Below are 18,835 nucleotides of genomic sequence, written 5' to 3' on the forward strand. Positions count from 1 at the left end.
TTAAGACTCGAGTAATCAAGTAGACACTAAACCCTAAACTCTCCAACTAAAAGTGTAATTTGCACATAAATAAATACATAACGTACCTATATAATAGACGTAGGTGTCGTAGCTTGAAGGGTTATCCTGATGTCGAGATTTTGAACCTCGCTCACCCCAAAGTATTCTTTTCTCCCTGACCCATCACCAATTCTCTCTTTCTTAATTAATGATCTTTCATTCCCGTCCACTCCAGTTGAGCTTCCTCGGAGGACCATTTGTTTCAATCAGCCTTACCGAGCTTAATTTTGTGATGGAAATGGCTTCTTGCCGCCCGGACCATCAAACCCGTCCTATCCTAATCTAGATCTCCTCATTTTCCCGTCTTTCCTTCTTACTGTGCTGCCGACAGAGCTTCGAGCCCACCGCCATTATTTCCTAAATGGAGATCCCTGGCGCCATTTCCTTCTCATGGAGTCGTACTGTCTCCCATTCTATTCGCATCCCTCAACATGTGGCAGTAAGTGTTCGGTTGTAATAATCTCAATTTATTAGCTTTTCGGGGGCATTGATTGAGTGAATGATTGATGAAAGGCCCCTCTCTCTGTTTTCTTCGCTTAAATGCTCTTTTTTCTTGAAGATATGTGGCAAGAGGTTCAGGGTTTTCTGCGCCATTGATGCAACAGAGATGGTATGTACTTGAATTTCAATGTTTTACGTTTACACGGCCGATAGCTGTTTTTTGTATTTCAGTCATGGAATTGAGAATTGTAATGTGTGTTAATTTGAAGTCAGTTTGTTCTACTGGTGATTGCGTTTCCTATGTTTGATAATTGACTCCCAACATTTTTGTAGCTGTGAAGTCATATTATTGTTATTGATACTTCAAGGTTGACGTTGGGGGGCTTGGCATAGTTAATTTGAGACTCCATAGTGAGGCTTTGCTGGCTAAATGTTTCTGCCATTTCCCATTGGAGTCGGAGGCTTTGACACAGGGTCTTATGATCCTCGGTTAGCTATCTCCTTGGGTGGCAATCCCTTTTGTTCTTTGTTTCCTTGCTTATACCACCTTTCCTCCTTGGGGTTGTATCCAATGGCTTACTCTCGTGATTTTGGTTTCGGCTATCCACTTTCAGATAGGGAATCATTTGACGTGTCTTCTCTTCTTTCTTCATTGGGAAACGTCCATCTTCATTCGAGTAGTAGGAATATTATTTTTTGGTCCCCTAATCCCTCCAAGGGGCTCCCTTACTGTTCATTTTTCCTCATTTTGAGTAGCCCTCGCGCTTCTAGGAACTCGAGGAAGGTTCACCTTCTCAAGAAGGTCGAATTCTTTACTTGGCAAGCCTTACATGGGAGAGTCAACACAATGGGTTGCATTAAAAAACACCCTTCCTTCCTGTTGGGGCCGCACTGGTGCTTTCATAGTAGCAAGGCGTCTGAAAATCTGGATCACATCATACGGAAATCCCAGTTCGCACTTCCATCATGGGACTGTTTTTTGGAGACTTTTGGTGTTCGTTTAGCTCGTTATAGAGATCGTTCTCTCATGTTGGGGGAGGTTCTGTTTCATCCACCCTTTTGTGAATATGGTCCTGTTCATTGGCAATTTGCATGCTAGCTGTTTTCTTTCTTTTTCTTTTTCCTGTCTTGTTAGATCTGTGGTTGGTTAGGTTCTTTGTAAGAAGTTTTTGTAAGCCCTTTTGAGCTCTTTCATTTTTCTCAGCTCGATTTCTTGATTAAAAAGAACTTTGTTGCAGAAAAATCAGCTCACTGTATCAATAACTGGAGCTACAGGCTTTATCGGTCGAAGACTTGTGCAAAGGCTACATACAGGTTATATTCAATACATCAACCTAGACATAAAAGCTTACCAAAAAATTTCACAAATCATATCTTTAACCTTTTACTCCAATCTACTTCTCACAAATACAGTGGATGAACAACTGATTGAGAATTCTTTGTTTTGTTGCTGGATATAGATAACCACAACATTCGAGTTTTGACACGCTCTAAATCTAAAGCCGAGTTGATTTTTCCGGGTAAGAAGGTAACACATGTCAATAGTCTTTCATTTTTTACTGTACCTTCTCACTTGTCTTCTGTATAACTTTTGAACATCATCCCATAACTTGTAGCTAGGGAGTTTCCAGGAATTGTGATCGCAGAGGAGCCAGGGTGGAAAGACTGCATCCAAGGTTCTGATGGCGTTGTTAACTTGGCTGGGTTGCCTATAAGTACCAGGTGGTCTCCTGAGGTTAGTACACATTTCCGATGGATTTTGACCCCTATAACGTGATTTATGGTTTCATTTTCTATTCAACAAGCTAATAATAAGCTGTTCGAATAAGTACTCATTACTCTAATCGAATGTGGTAGTTATAATTAATCTTGGAATGGAGCTTAACATTTGGAATATTTTAAGGTGGCACTAGATATGTCCATAACTGGAAACCACATCTGTTTTAGATAAACATGTTGAACACATTTCTTGGTGGGAACACTCGCATTCTTTATTAACATCAATCAAAAAGAGATTACAAGACACTCTATAAAAACTAATGCACTCTGTGCTATGTATTTCTTGGGATGAAAACATTGGTCGGGTGAAGGGGTACTTATAGTAGAGGTTAGACAATTTATTGGCAAAATATCTAACCATTTATTCCTAAAATACATAGACAATTGGCTCATACGGTTATTAGGCTTAACCTTACTGAGAGATGATATTTTAACGGAACAATCTCGGTAGAAATTGATTCAAGCTATGCTTTAGATCAGTTCATCCAACTGTTTGTGGCAGTATGATGAAAGAACTATTATTATCTCTTACTCTACTTGTTTCAATTTTACAATCTGAGGACTTATTTGTCAAAGATTAATATTATATACTCTGTATCCGTTGTTATATAGATCAAGAAAGAGATCAAGCAAAGCAGGATCAGAGTCACCTCAAAGGTAAACGTTTGTCCAGCTAAATATAGAGTCCTGCAAACAGTTTAAGAGACTTCTTCCCTTTCTAGCTTTTACAGAAGCCAAATCTGATATATATATACCAATATTTAATACTTAACTAATGTGAAGGTTGTGAGCTTAATTAACGATGCCCCCGACATAGCTCGCCCGACAGTTTTGGTTAGCGCAACAGCTGTTGGTTACTATGGTATGTGTTATATATCCGAAAGAACATATGCCAATATCTAGATTAGCTTAGAAATATAGGAATATTCAAAGAAAAAAATGATCAACGCTTGAGTATAGTTCAATCGAGCTGTTGTGAACTTTGCTTTTTCATCCTTTTCCTGATAGGGCTGCCTGTTTTCTCAGTTTCAACGTGGGAATTATGAAGCTCAAATTCATAATGTAAATTATACTTGAACTATTCTATGTCTCTCAGGTACTAGTGAAACAGCAATATTTGACGAACGAAGTCCATCCGGAAATGACTACTTGGCCGAGGTGAGAAAAGTTGTTCGATTGAGCTAATTGAAGAGGAATTGTTGGATTTTTTTAATTTTTTTCTTCGAAATCGAAGAGGAAAATAATTAAATCGCGATAGAGCTAGTAAAACTTAAAACTTAAGATCGTTTGAAACGGCTTCCTAAGTATTTGAAAACACTTCTTTGCACTTAAAAAAGTCGTTCTAAACAAACTCTTAATCCTCTTCCAATTCACTCCATGGTTGTCTAGTGTGAAGCGGTTTGTCGACGAGCATTAAGATTTCGTAATCGTCATATATTGAAAATTTTCATACAATCTTAAGCTCGTGTAATATTTTGTGAACTTTCATTTCTGTTGTTTGATGACTGTGATTTTCCAGGTTTGTAGGGAATGGGAAGCAACAGCCCTGAGAGCAAACAAGAACGTCAGAGTGGCTCTTATTCGTATAGGTGTTGTTCTTGGCAAAGAAGGTGGTGCTTTAGGTATGGGAGTTTAACCTCATGATCTTCTTATTCCTTCTTAATTATTTAGTTCAACTTTAATCTATTTTATTATCTGTACTTCTTTTAGAAAATGATGCAATTTAGGAATTAATCGTACATTTATTTCTTTTAATATCTTTAAAAGATTTTTCGAAAATTCTAATATATCACTTATTTTGTTAGGACTAATATTTAGTTCTAGCTTTAGAATCGTGTTTTTCGTGTCTTTTCTAATTTTTTCAATTTGTTTTAGTATGGTGTTTGTTCTATCAGTCCGATCTTTGATCGTTGTTTCTATCAACGAAAAAGTTCTCCGATCCATAGATCGAATTATAATGGACGAGTCCGATCATTCGATATATAGATATTGGTCCATATGCTTTTACCTTTTGTGGAATAGAACGTTTATTTTAATCCATGTACTTTTTTTAATCCTTTCCTTTTTTGTTTCTTTTTAATCTTTTTTTATTATTATTATTATTATTATTTTTTTATCATGATTAGTTTTGTATTTTGAATGTTCCATCTTTGTGCCTTTGCAGCCAAAATGATACCCCTCTTCAATCTGTTTGCTGGAGGCCCTTTGGGATCAGGACAACAATGGTAAATAATCTTTCTTTCTATGCTTCAATTATGTGATGAGTTGAAATGAAAGACTTTTTTTTACCACTCTGATGACATGACATTGGGTAATTGACAAAATATGAGTAGTTTTTTTTTTACCTCCATGATGACCGTTGTGATTTCTCAAAAAAACTTCGAAATTAATTCACTTTTATGGGAGTGAGTCCACATTCGTTAATTTAGTGGAAGATCATGGGTTTATAAGTGGTGAATACTGTCTCCATTGTCTCCATTGGTATGTCTCCCTTGGTACGAGGCTTTTTGAGGTAGCCCAAAACAAAGCTATGAGAGCTTATGCTCAAAGTGGACAATATTATCATACCAATATCATATCAGCGATATTTAAAGAATCATTTATGGACAAACATTTATAATATATTATTAAAAAAAAATTACAGATTTACCTGAAAACTTTAATTCCTAAATTCCCAAACCTCTCAACAACTTTTCGAATTTTTTTTTTATTTTAAAAATGGAGACATTTTGGCCCATTTTTGTCGATTAGTCCATGAAATATATGTTTTAGGTTGTTCGTTTGTGATAGTTAGCTTACTACTCTTTCCAGAAAGGATTATTATTTTATTTTGATTCCCGGTTTAATTTAATATTAAAATGGGTTTTTGCAGGTTTTCCTGGATTCACTTAGATGACATTGTGAACTTAATATATGAAGCTCTGACCAATCCATCTTATAACGGTAATATTTTCATTCGACATAGTTGCAGCGTAAAACATTACTAAAATAATAACTAAAAACTAATTTCAAACATTAATTCTAATTATCAATTATTTTATCTTACATTATTCTAATACTAATTATCCATTTTATAAGTTCAAAATAATTATTAAAAAAAGCTTTTCTAATAATATATTTTTTTAAGAACGTTTACTTAAAATGGAAAAATACAATTACTAATGGATAATGGATTTGGTTTTTAAGTATATTTGATAATTGTGTTTCTTTTTTTCAAAAAAAAAAAAAAAAAGGTTCTAAATAAATATATGAATTATAGTCCAATTTCAAAGAAACAAAATAAAAAAATTAAAACTAAAAAAGAAAATCTAAACAAAAAAAAAAAAAAAAAGAGAAATCAATCATCATAATCGAACAGAATCTAAACAAAGGTGTCCCTAACAAACAATCCGCAGGAGTTATAAATGGAACGGCGCCGAACCCTGTTAAGTTGGCTGAATTATGCGAACGATTGGGAGCTGCGATGGGCAGACCTTCATGGCTTCCCGTACCTGACTTTGCCCTCAAAGCCGTCCTTGGGGAAGGAGCTTCTGTGGTGAGATTCTTAATAATATCCCTACTACTTTTCTTTAATAACAAATCTCCCGTTTTATGCCTCTCTAAGCTTTCAAATTGTTTATTTTCTTCAATTAGAAAGTTTGTATCTGAGAACATAACGTTTAAAAAATGTCAGAACAAAGCACAGGCCCCTCTTGTGTGCATAACAAATTTCATAAATTTTGAAAACAATAAATAATAATAAGCCTAATTGTTAAACACACAATTAATAATGAAAATAAAAATGAGTTAGTACAGATCTAAGATAGAATTGAATGTGTATAGAGGCCAAAATAATAGGTTAGCAACTCCTATTTTAAGTTGAGATGTGCCTTTGCTACAGGTTTTGGAAGGGCAACGGGTGGTTCCTACGAGAGCCAAGGAACTGGGTTTTACATTCAAGTACCCGACTGTGAAAGAGGCACTCAAGGCCATTCTCTCCTAAGTGTGTCTTCCATTCTTATTAAATTCTTTTCTTTTCTTTTTTTGTTACGACTTTAATTGTGATGTAGTTTGGTATTTGATTTATTGGTTTTGGTTTCCTTCTCAAATACAATGGATGCAGACAAGATTAAATTGTAGTGGAGAAGGAGATCAAATATTTGGTCATGAAGTTATGGACATAACTGAGGCACGACTTGACTTTTAACACTACATTAGGAGCTTCTGTTGAGTAAATGTGTATTCCAGCAACTTAGAGCTAAATTAAATATATAATATATTTATAGGCATGGATATTATTAGACAATCAAATCAACCTCTCAGCGAGTACCTTTTTCCAGAGAAGGCCTGAAATTTGGGCTCTTCCTTTCCAGGCTGCTCTTGTTTACTCTCTTTCGAGGCCTCCTACATAATCACAAAATATATATAATAATAAATTAAGTGGCAAAAGAAAGTTAAACAACAAATTAAGTTTATGAATTATGAATTAACCTGCAAATGGCAATAATTTAAAGGTTAAATCACATTTTTAGTTATTGAAAATTTAAAGTTGTATCTAATATTATTTCAGGAAAGTGTTAACGAGTTCTTAAATTTCCAATTTTATACCTAACACATTATTATAACAAAATCGTTATTTTTTTGGTTTAGTAGACACAACTCTAAAGTTTTGGTTTATATATGTATTAGACATCATTAAGAATTTAGTGACCTATTAGACACTTTTAGACACTTAAAAATTCAATACGATGACGTCAAGACTTTTGTGCAAAGTGGGGGTACCTTTGGATTTTCTTTAGGATTTCGATGAGCATTGTGTCCAAATACCAACTTTCCATGAGACCGACGAGTTCCGTTCACTGAGCTAGACCCAGCAGACTGTTGTGAATGGCCATATCTGCTGCTGCTACTACCGCCCGATTGCTTCACATCAGATGGTCTAGCCGATGAAATTGGCTGCGGCTGGTGATTTGAAGATTTACCATCCAAACGTCTTCCTGTTCCGGTGAAAGCGACAAATTTGGGCTCAGCTTCTGGTTCTATCGCCTCTGCAACTGCTGCAAGAGAGTTCATTACATATAATCTAGAATTAGTAAACGGTGGGCTTCTGATTTTCAATGCCTCAAGATTACTAAATCTATCTAGAATCAAGTTGCAAGGAAATTAACTGATTTAGACAAAAACATCTATTTCAAAAGTAAAATAGAAAACCAAATTTGCAGTAAGAATTGGAAAAAAAAGAGTAGAAGATGGTGTACCTTGCTCCTTCCCCTTGGTTGGTGCAACAGGCTTCTCCGGTTCCTTGTAATCCAGGGGAGGTGCAAAATCCACCTCACAATCTGTCTCAATGATACTTATTGCATTGGATGGCCTTGTTTCGACTATGTCAATGTAATATTTCTTGTTGTTATATGCCACCATAATACTGTCTCCGGTGGTGAGGCAGGAGAAATTCCTAAGTGTTGTCTCTAAGCTGTATGGCATAAATAAATAAATAAACAAACCGCTGTGTGAAACGAACTTCATCACCAACCATGTGATCTATGAAAGACAATGACAAGAAGAAAAGGAGAGAGAGAGAGAGAGAAAGAGAGATTTGTAATAGCTGGCCTATACCTTTAACTTATCTTAAGGATAAATAGTTTAATCCTAGATGTCAAAAAAATTTATCGTAATACTCGACATTCTAAGTGACTACTGAGCTTTGAACCCATAGCTTCAAAAGACATTTGATTAGAGCTGCCTAGTTTTACCATTGGGTCAACATCAACCCATGGTTGGTTATTTGATGTTCGAGCGTTTTGTGCACTTATCGGGCTTAAGGTTATACTATAGGTGGTATAGTGGCTAGTTTATTAGAGGTTAAAGAGCTCATCTACAAATTAATAAGAAAATGGCTGAGGATTTCAACTTTAGAACTCATTTCTGTGACACAAGCTAGACACATGTTTCACCAGCTAAAACTTGAAAAAATATCTTACATTGCTTTTGGATTGGAGATATCCAAAAAGTCCTTTGTGTGAGGTTGTAATTTAACATAAGTTCCCTTTGGAAGAGTGACATTCTTCACATGCACCAAGTCTCCTTCTTGCAAAAGCATGTTCTCCATCATCTGAAGGGGAAACAATTAGAACAGAAGTGGAAAAGTTATACGACAGGATATAAGAAAGAGTCAATAACACCTGGGACACATCACATAAGAGAAATAGGGAACCCTACCCAATAAGGCATGTAAATCATGCCTTCTTCTGCAACGAACTCCAAAACCCCACAATGAGAGACTCGCTCAACAGCATCATTTCGAACCTCAAATAACATTGGATAATCAATTTGTAAAGATGCTGCAGGGGGTTGTGTTTAAAATCAGTCACCTATGATGAAAAGCACAACAGAAAAAATAGGAGAACAAAAATGATTTCTAAGAATATGGCAACAAACCAAGGCGATCAAGGGCTGATGGAGGCATTATAACTGAAAAAATAATTAAAATAAACAACATTAGAAACTTGAGAAAAGGAAATTAAAAAAAACGTTAAGAAAGGAAATGAAACCTAAACCATAAAAAGGGTAAAGATAGAACAGCTTACTTCTGTCTCCAGTTTCAACGTGTGGCTGCAGGAAAAGATTAACTGGGATTAGAATAAGCTAATCTATTTTGGGAATAAGAAATAATTCACTTATATACTTGCAATTATAGATACTCTAAAGTTCATTATGATGAAGAGAACATTCCAATATATATTTACTTTCTACTGTATATGCCTAGAAATTGGAAACATGCGCAGCAGTAGCTTTGCTTGATATTATATGAAACTCCAAGCTTATAAAAAACAATAATGCATGACCAATGCTTGTTCCAAGCACAAACTTCAAACAAAGACTACCAAATTGCAACTGCTGCCTACATTTAATCGGCTATCATGAAGAAGAAGGCCCTTAATATGTATGCAAAAGAATGAAAATGCAATGAGGCCAAGGAATACCCCAAACACTAAACAACAATTGAGCACGTTTCTAAAAATGGTGAATAGATGTAGAAGATAATCAAACCTTATCAATAAATGATGCAGAGAAGCATTGATATCTTTGCTCAAATGAGGTTCCACGATATCCATACCCATCAAAATACTGCAGACGCAGAAACATAGAGATACATGAGTTGTAATGGTTACAAAAGCTAACAGACCAATCTCTTTTTTTTCAGAAAATGTAAACAATTCTTCACAATAAGAACCCTCCTAAAACGGGGAATTGGAGGCCAGTGTATAGCAGAAATCGTAACATGTACATGGCTAGAGTAAACTTCAACACAATTCAAATCCTTCCTCAAGGTTTGGATTGATTGGAAACATTCAAAACATTATGATCTTAAATCTAGCTATCATATATCATATAAGTGGCACACTGCTTCTAGCAAGTGAGATGTATAAAAATATTTTTGTTCCTTGGAAAAAAAGGAGTGGTCTGATCATGCTAACATATATCATATTAGTTAGAAGGGATTAGGCAGCAGAAATAAATATGCCACACTAGGACAAATCCTCAGCAAATATTTCTCCAACAAGTTTAGTGTTCCATTGATATTTCTCTAACAAGTTTAGTGTTCCATAGCCAGAAGAAGCACGGTGTCTCCAGGTCAAGGACTAACATTAAACAGTAACGTAGTATCAAAAAGCAGCAGTAATTTATTAAATTGAGGGAAAAGAGATCCTTCTGTAGGTCAATGAAATTCAATTCTGCATCATAAACGTCTAAAACACATTCTATGTAACTTTTCTTCATTTTCTAATCACGCAAGTAACGTAAGAATCCAGAGCAGTTTCACAAAACATCAGAGGTTCTCATTTTAACGAGCTGAAAAAAGCATGCATACCATTTTGTAGAGCCTGTGTAGAGTTCCTCGACGGATAATCAACCTCGTAAAGGCTCTCAATCGAGCAGTGAAGAACTTCTGCATGTTGTAAACGCAAGAAAACCGAATGTTTGAGAAATACAGTATCATAAACCTCAAAATCCATTAAAAATAGCTAATGCACAGGACAACTTAAACAGCGTCACTAAGGACGCCAGGAGAATCAAACTGATTCATCGTCAAAACAGCAGGAAAAAGAAAGAAAGAAAACATCCTCACTTTCATTCCGCCTCAATATCAAACATCAAAACAAGGCAAACAATAAGACTAAACTGTAATATGAAAAAAAAAAAAAAATCAGAACTAGCACCAACGATAATCAATCAATAATAAACCAAACATCAGACTGAGTACTCCATAAGTTACTATGTTTATCTTTCTTCCGCCGCAGGTAACCAACAACTTCCGATCAACATAACAGCAAATAAGCTTACTCATAAACGAATGCGCATATTCTAAGGATAAAAACGCAAAGATAATGAAACTTCAAAGTTCAAGACACTCAGCTTTCTCAGCAAGCAAACAACAAGCACCAGAGCATCATCTCAAGACGATCAACCAATAGAGAATTAAAATCGAAAAAACACAACTAGAATGCGAATGTAGAGTCGTACCGAAGACGAGAACGAGTCGCCGATGAATGATCGATGGCGGGAGGAAGAACAATGCGGAGAAGATAGTTGATCGGTTTCACTTGTGAGCGCCCGATTTGAATACCCGGTAAAAGCAGATCGATTTCGTAAAGATCACGCCATATATATATAAATTTGGGCCTGGGCCCTGACTCCAAATAATATCAGGAAAATTAAATCAAAATTATTAATAAAGATAAAAAATAAAATCATTATCAAAATTTATTTGAAAAATAGAAATTAAATAAAAAATTATTAATAAAGATAAAACGAATTTATCAAAAATTTATTTGTAATGGTTATAAATTTGTTTAAAATAATATAAATTTTTATTTTTAATTAAAAAATAACACTATACCTCAAATTATAATTCTTATCTTTAATATAATATTAACCTCAAATATTATTTCATTATTTTATCCTATTACGAATTTTTTATATTATAAATTAGATAACAATTATGTATAATGTCTAACGTGGGAGTGTTAACTTTTATATATATATATTTTATAAAATAGGATTAAATTTATTACTATACTTTTTAATTTTTTTAGTAGGTTAGAAATAATATTTTGAAAATATATTATTTATGAAATATATCTTAAATATTATTTTCTTAATAATTTAATTTATAGTATATTTTATTATATTTTCAATATTTAATTAATTTATATTTTCCTATATTAGTGACTAACAAAGTATGAATATAATGAGAATAGACTTTCGAGGTCAATCTTATTTCTCATTCTTAAAATAATATAAATTATTAAAATAAGTATATATAAAAAACATTAAAAAAATTTATTATAAAATCCAATTTCTTGAAATCATCATATTTATTTTCATGAAAATAAATAAAAATAAAGTGGCGTTAGTCTTCATTATAGTTTGAGAGTCTCGAACATTAGCTTAGGCTCGTATTTTACTACTCGGAGGATATCGGCACAGGACGGTANGTAGAGCCTGTGTAGAGTTCCTCGACGGATAATCAACCTCGTAAAGGCTCTCAATCGAGCAGTGAAGAACTTCTGCATGTTGTAAACGCAAGAAAACCGAATGTTTGAGAAATACAGTATCATAAACCTCAAAATCCATTAAAAATAGCTAATGCACAGGACAACTTAAACAGCGTCACTAAGGACGCCAGGAGAATCAAACTGATTCATCGTCAAAACAGCAGGAAAAAGAAAGAAAGAAAACATCCTCACTTTCATTCCGCCTCAATATCAAACATCAAAACAAGGCAAACAATAAGACTAAACTGTAATATGAAAAAAAAAAAAAAAATCAGAACTAGCACCAACGATAATCAATCAATAATAAACCAAACATCAGACTGAGTACTCCATAAGTTACTATGTTTATCTTTCTTCCGCCGCAGGTAACCAACAACTTCCGATCAACATAACAGCAAATAAGCTTACTCATAAACGAATGCGCATATTCTAAGGATAAAAACGCAAAGATAATGAAACTTCAAAGTTCAAGACACTCAGCTTTCTCAGCAAGCAAACAACAAGCACCAGAGCATCATCTCAAGACGATCAACCAATAGAGAATTAAAATCGAAAAAACACAACTAGAATGCGAATGTAGAGTCGTACCGAAGACGAGAACGAGTCGCCGATGAATGATCGATGGCGGGAGGAAGAACAATGCGGAGAAGATAGTTGATCGGTTTCACTTGTGAGCGCCCGATTTGAATACCCGGTAAAAGCAGATCGATTTCGTAAAGATCACGCCATATATATATAAATTTGGGCCTGGGCCCTGACTCCAAATAATATCAGGAAAATTAAATCAAAATTATTAATAAAGATAAAAAATAAAATCATTATCAAAATTTATTTGAAAAATAGAAATTAAATAAAAAATTATTAATAAAGATAAAACGAATTTATCAAAAATTTATTTGTAATGGTTATAAATTTGTTTAAAATAATATAAATTTTTATTTTTAATTAAAAAATAACACTATACCTCAAATTATAATTCTTATCTTTAATATAATATTAACCTCAAATATTATTTCATTATTTTATCCTATTACGAATTTTTTATATTATAAATTAGATAACAATTATGTATAATGTCTAACGTGGGAGTGTTAACTTTTATATATATATATTTTATAAAATAGGATTAAATTTATTACTATACTTTTTAATTTTTTTAGTAGGTTAGAAATAATATTTTGAAAATATATTATTTATGAAATATATCTTAAATATTATTTTCTTAATAATTTAATTTATAGTATATTTTATTATATTTTCAATATTTAATTAATTTATATTTTCCTATATTAGTGACTAACAAAGTATGAATATAATGAGAATAGACTTTCGAGGTCAATCTTATTTCTCATTCTTAAAATAATATAAATTATTAAAATAAGTATATATAAAAAACATTAAAAAAATTTATTATAAAATCCAATTTCTTGAAATCATCATATTTATTTTCATGAAAATAAATAAAAATAAAGTGGCGTTAGTCTTCATTATAGTTTGAGAGTCTCGAACATTAGCTTAGGCTCGTATTTTACTACTCGGAGGATATCGGCACAGGACGGTATAAGGACGGCAGCCGTCACGACAAAGCTATGGAGACTATGTATTTGAAGCACTCAAAATGACGGTGACGCCATCGAAGAGGTTATGACCATTACGCTTGGTTAACTTGAGCTGTGAACACTATTTTTTGGGTTCGAGAAAAAAAAATCAAACCTAAACCAAACTAAATTTTATGTTTAAAAAATTGAATTTAACCCAACACAGCCGTTATTGTTTGGAATGAGTAGTGGGTTGTTGAGGTCATCAACTCATATGAACACCCATATTTTTTACCTTCATCTTCAATTTTATAGCTAGTTTTGTGAGTAGCTTGCCCGACAAATTTGTGAGTATCGGATTATTACGGGTTTTTTTTTTCATTTTATATATATATATATATATTTTTTAGAAGACATCCTTTAAAAAAAATTGATCTGTCTCTAGCACGACCACTTGATGAAATGGAGAGGGGAGTGGTACAAATGGCCGAGACTACTGAAAAGATTCCTCTTTGGATAATAGGTACTGTAACTGGCATTTCTGTGATCGGTTTAGTCGGTATTTTCTTTTATGGTTCATATTCTAGGTTCATCTATGTATTAATCGGATGAACTGAGTTGTAGACATGAAAGTGTAAGAATTCAACAAGATCCCCTCGAATCAGAAAAAAGAGGGAGTAGGTCCCGTTGAGCTGAGTTGCAGACATGAAAGCGTAAGAACTCAACAAGATCCCCTCGAATCAGAAAAAAAGGAGGTGTAGGTCCCGTTGAGCTCTTACTATTTAGAATAATTTATTCATTAAATGACAAAATGATCTTTCCTATGTTTCACCAAACTTATTTTTTTTTTCAGAATTGCTTCAAAAAAAATTTGATTCAGACCATCTCTTTCGCGAGCAGATTTTTGTGGGCCCCGATCTTAAACAAGTTTACTTTGATAGTTTTATAAATAGCCCCGATCGCATGTTTACTTTGATAGTTTTATAAATAGGAGCGTATTTACTTCGTTGTCCAATTTTATAAAAGAAAAAATGACCTCTTTAGATGTTGAATAAGGTTACCTTTATTATTTATATTCTTTTTAATAGCAACAATGTGTCGAGTGTAACGCACATTAATAAAAAAAATTATTAATGTAATAGATTTTTAGCTAATAAAAATTGAATACGTTTTAATAATTTTTTGTATGAGTAAAATCACTTTTAATTTGCCAAATAATTAACGTTGAGAAAATATGTCCAAATGTACTGAATACAAAAAATAATAATAATAATAATAATAATTATTATTATTATAACAAACTTGCTTATAATCAATTTAAATATATATATATATATATATAAATTATATAATTTTAAAAATAACAATTTTGTTTTTTATATTTACAATAATAAAGGTAAAATATCAATTTTTGTTACTTTTTTTTTTATAAATTCGTTAAATTAACCTTTGAATTCTTAGCCAAATTTTACTAATAATTTTTTTTTTCTAAACTTAATATTTGAGGGTGATAAAAGAAATTTATAATCTAAATTTTTAAAATAAAAAAAAAAGGTAAAACACGTATAATGCAAATTCGTTTTAATTAAAATTTAGAAATTTACTCATATTTTTTTCACTAAATTAAATAAAATATGAGAATTTCAACGTTTGATAGTCTTATTTTTTATTTTTTATGTAATTATTAATTTAACGTCATCGTTAAAAAAAAAAAACAAAAAAAGAAAACAGTTTAATAGGACTATCGATCAATGATTGCACCGGCTTCTCACACGACGTCGTTTGGTGTGGATAAAGGAAGTCGACGGCAGAAACAAGAAAATAATAAATAAAAAAAAAAGAAAAAAAAAATCGAGGAACTTAAAATCACAAACTCACAAGCAAAAGCTTAGCAGCTTTGTAAGCAGAGCTAGTTGAATTGATTGAGAAGCTCCGATCAAAAATGGCGATAACTCTGAACAATGGCTTCCAGATGCCGGTGATGGGGCTGGGAGTTTGGCGCATGGAGAAGCACCAAGTCAGAGATCTGATTATCAACGCTATTAAGATTGGTTATCGCCATTTCGACTGCGCCGGTACCGTCCTTTAATCGATTTGTTCTTCAGTTTCTCTTGCTTCTATTTCTTCTCTGTAGTTTCTTTTTCTGACATTATCATTTTGTCTTCGATGAGACTGGACTTGTTTTGATTTTCCTCGAGTAGAACCTAGAAATCGGGACGAAATCATGGAAGATCTCGCAATTTTCTTTTTATTAATCGGATTTTCATCGATTTTCTTGAGTTTGATGTGTAGAAATAATAGCATGCATGATTGTGTATGAAAATGTTTGACACCTTCTCCTAGACCTCTGATCTAGGAGTACTTTTCAGACAATTAACCATGATTTGTGTCCATTATTGATATCTGAAGACTTTGCAAATCCAATGGATTATGCAGCTTTTTTCTAATCTTTACATATTCAAACTTCAAGATCAATCGTTTAGTTTAAGGATTTGGTAAGGTTTAAATTTAGGAATTAATGTTTGTTTTACTTTTTAAAACAAAAGTAATTAATCACAGAATTGATATCGAACATGCAACCGCTTTAAAGCATTAATGTCTTGTCTGCGGAAATCTTGAGTGGATTAGTTTTGTAATGGATGTTGTTTTCCTGCAGCTGATTATAAAAATGAAGCTGAAGTTGGCGAGGCTCTAGCAGAAGCTTTTAAGAGCGGCCTTGTCAAGAGGGAAGAACTCTTCATCACCACAAAGGTGAGTTTGATTCAGAATTCTTATTGTCTACATTTCTTGAATCCTTCTTGCTTGAAGTTCAAACAGTTAGGAGCCTAAGGATGAGTTTGGCATGATTTTGAAGGAGCATAAACGCTTTTAGCCAACTGAAAATTTAAAAAACACTGAAAAACTGCTTCTAAAAGGAACATTTAACTAGAATTTCTAGACAAAGTAATCTCAAATTCAAGTTTAAATCACTGTTGTTGGTTTTCACGACAATGGCAGCTCTGGAATTCAGACCATGGACATGTTCTTGGGGCTTGCAAGGACAGCTTAAAAAAGCTTCAACTAGACTACTTGGATCTGTACCTGGTGCACTTCCCGGTTGCCGTAAAGCATACTGGTACCGTATCGCCCCTTTCTCATGGCTGTTCATCAAATATTTCTCATTTTCCTTTTCTGTTTCTTTACCTTTCCCCCTTTTTCCATTTCGAATTTATGAAGGAGTCGGCAATACTAGCAGTGAATTGGCTGAAGATGGGGTTTTGGACATTGATACGACCATATCCTTAGAGACCACTTGGCATGCCATGGAAGATCTTGTTTCCAATGGTTTAGTTCGCAGCATTGGCATCAGGTATTGTAACTCTCACTAACGTTTGATTACATGTTGGTCTAATTACAATTTAGTCCGTGAAATTTCGGGTTGGTCCAGAAACTTCCATTATTGTGTCTAGAAGGTTACTAAACTTCCAATTTTGTGTCTAATAAATCTACGAAAAATTTGAAAACAAATGATTTGATCTATTAGACATAGATTTGAATTTTGTCTAATGGAACCTTAAGCTTTCAATGTCGTGTATAGTACGTCGGTGGCTTTTAAAAAAATTAGAAAATTCAGAGATTAAGTAGACACAAACCTTAAAGTTGATACGTCTGAACAATATACATGCATTTTTTCTTACTCGTCGCATTATACACGCTTTCGTGCACTGTTTTTTTCTTAATTTAAATTCAATTTACTTTATTTTGGTAACTTTTATAGTGTTGATTATTTTCATTTTGGTAATTCACCAAGTTTAGAAACATTTATCAAGTAAATATTGATTTTCAAAGGTATATTCTACTTGTATCTGAGGCACTTTTGAATATCAGAACTAAACAATAGGATTCTTTGCTTGATTATCAAGAACTTTGATTGAAATCCTGATAACATAAGTAGTTTTCGAAGAACACTATTCTCATAAAAGAACACCGCAACTCGACCCAATATTGCTTGCTTTAGGATTTATGATGAATTTTGCTGGATTTGAACATTATTCAATATTTTGCTTGCTTGCTTTAAGATTTCTTGCTGATGAATTTTGCTGCATTTGAACATTATTTTGTGATGGAACGATTCCGTGCAGCAATTACGACATCTTTTTAACCAGAGACTGTTTAGCGTATTCGAAAGTGAAGCCTGCTGTGAACCAAATTGAAACACATCCTTACTTTCTACGAGAATCTCTTGTCAAATTTTGCCAGAAACATGGGATTTGTGTCACAGCTCATACTCCTCTAGGGGGTGCTGCTGCTAACCATGAATGGTTTGGTACAGTTTCTTGTCTGGAAGATCCAGTTCTTCAAGTAAGTTAGCTGCTCTTCCCTTCTTTCATGAACAACTGAGATCAATACTTCGCAGTTTCAATATTCAAATTTCCACACAATTCGTATCTGGGGTGTTCGAGGATTGGTGGGAGGGAGTCCCACGTTGGTTAATTTAGAGAATAATCATGGGTTTATAAGTAAGGAATACATCTCCATCTCCATTGGTACGAGGCCATTTGGGAAAGCCTAAAGCAAAGCCATGAAAGCTGATGCCTCAAAGTGGACAATATCATACCATTGTGGAGAGTCGTGATTCCTAACATGGGGCCCTCTTTTGTGTCAGGGACTCGCCAAGAAACATGGGAAGAGTGCTGCACAAATTGCCCTCAGGTGGGGCATCCAAAGGAACACCGTCGTGATTCCGAAGACGTCGAAACCCGAGAGATTGGAAGAGAATTTCCAGGTATTTGATTTTGAGCTTGCAAAAGAGGACATGGATCTGATCAATGGAATCGATAGGAAATATCGAACGAACCAACCCGCGAAGTTCTGGGGCATCGATTTATATGCTTAGGTAGTCATATACCCTGCATAAATAACCCTTGCCTTATCAGTGGTTCTTAAATTTACTACAAACTTTTGAACTGTTTCATCTTTTTTGTTGTAGTTCCTAAAGCAGTTTCTTGTCAAAGATCGAACAAATGTAACAGTTTTTTTTTTCCCTTCTTTGGTTGTTTTTTGCTTGTCATATTCAACTTTGATTATAAGTAATATTCACAACTAATTTAATTTAATTATTAAAAATAATTAGATAAGTTTAAAACTAATAAGGACTAAATTAATAAAAATACATTTTGAACTTTACATATTTTCTAAATAAATATTTCTAAATTTTCTAAAATTTAAAAAATACTTTTAAATTTTAAAAAAAAAAATCGTTAATATTTTATTTTAAAAAGAGTGGATATGGTTAATATTTTATTTTAAAAAATGGTTAAAAAATAAATTTTCAAAATAAACTTCAAATACCTTAGTACTATCTTTCATTAATATTTATGAAATTTGAATGGTAGTTAAAAAGTTTGACACGACTCAAACAATTCCGTCGTTAACTGGAAATGTTTCAAAAAAGATCGGTATACGGCAGCGTACAAAAAGTTCACGCCCTTCTTTATC

The 18,835-nt window shown here is 33.3% G+C and overlaps 3 protein-coding genes across 6 annotated transcripts; 2 read left to right on the forward strand and 1 right to left on the reverse strand.

Annotated features, from left to right (window-relative positions):
• The first annotated feature begins 154 nt into the window (after positions 1 to 154).
• Positions 155 to 6,563, forward strand: LOC111811445 (epimerase family protein SDR39U1 homolog, chloroplastic-like). 2 transcript variants are annotated; one of them, XM_023698299.1, is made up of 13 exons: positions 155 to 499; positions 620 to 670; positions 1,740 to 1,815; positions 1,962 to 2,021; positions 2,118 to 2,236; positions 2,893 to 2,937; positions 3,064 to 3,142; positions 3,377 to 3,438; positions 3,800 to 3,902; positions 4,445 to 4,505; positions 5,153 to 5,223; positions 5,676 to 5,815; positions 6,161 to 6,471. In XM_023698299.1, exons 1-13 carry the CDS (start codon positions 422 to 424, stop codon positions 6,260 to 6,262), a joined length of 1,047 nt encoding a protein of 348 aa, XP_023554067.1. In that variant the 5' UTR covers positions 155 to 421; the 3' UTR covers positions 6,263 to 6,471. The 2 variants fall into 2 exon arrangements, with proteins under 2 accessions (XP_023554067.1, XP_023554066.1); XM_023698298.1 differs by lacking the exons at positions 155 to 499; positions 620 to 670 and adding an exon at positions 1,058 to 1,540 and having other exon boundaries at positions 6,161 to 6,563.
• LOC111811446 (ubiquitin recognition factor in ER-associated degradation protein 1-like) lies at positions 5,805 to 10,885 on the reverse strand. Of its 3 annotated transcripts, XM_023698301.1 has the most exons (11): positions 10,786 to 10,885; positions 10,133 to 10,210; positions 9,310 to 9,387; positions 8,847 to 8,871; positions 8,698 to 8,730; positions 8,479 to 8,600; positions 8,241 to 8,371; positions 7,518 to 7,732; positions 7,042 to 7,316; positions 6,590 to 6,663; positions 5,805 to 5,924 (listed from the first exon to the last, which is right to left on the reverse strand). In XM_023698301.1, the coding sequence occupies exons 2-11, from the start codon at positions 10,133 to 10,135 to the stop codon at positions 5,906 to 5,908; spliced, it is 975 nt and encodes a 324-aa protein (XP_023554069.1). In that variant the 5' UTR covers positions 10,136 to 10,210; positions 10,786 to 10,885; the 3' UTR covers positions 5,805 to 5,905. The 3 variants fall into 3 exon arrangements, with proteins under 3 accessions (XP_023554069.1, XP_023554070.1, XP_023554068.1); XM_023698302.1 differs by lacking the exon at positions 5,805 to 5,924 and having other exon boundaries at positions 6,547 to 6,663; positions 7,042 to 7,313; XM_023698300.1 differs by lacking the exon at positions 5,805 to 5,924 and having other exon boundaries at positions 6,547 to 6,663.
• A 4,325-nt stretch (positions 10,886 to 15,210) lies between these two features.
• On the forward strand, positions 15,211 to 18,385 carry LOC111811448 (NADP-dependent D-sorbitol-6-phosphate dehydrogenase-like). Its single transcript, XM_023698303.1, has 6 exons — positions 15,211 to 15,432; positions 16,014 to 16,108; positions 16,355 to 16,472; positions 16,574 to 16,706; positions 17,479 to 17,698; positions 18,003 to 18,385. The coding sequence occupies exons 1-6, from the start codon at positions 15,300 to 15,302 to the stop codon at positions 18,231 to 18,233; spliced, it is 930 nt and encodes a 309-aa protein (XP_023554071.1). The 5' UTR covers positions 15,211 to 15,299; the 3' UTR covers positions 18,234 to 18,385.
• The last annotated feature ends 450 nt before the right edge of the window (positions 18,386 to 18,835 follow it).

The sequence above is a fragment of the Cucurbita pepo genome, chromosome LG15 (genome assembly GCF_002806865.2).
Source record: "Cucurbita pepo subsp. pepo cultivar mu-cu-16 chromosome LG15, ASM280686v2, whole genome shotgun sequence".
Taxonomy (NCBI): domain Eukaryota; kingdom Viridiplantae; phylum Streptophyta; class Magnoliopsida; order Cucurbitales; family Cucurbitaceae; genus Cucurbita; species Cucurbita pepo.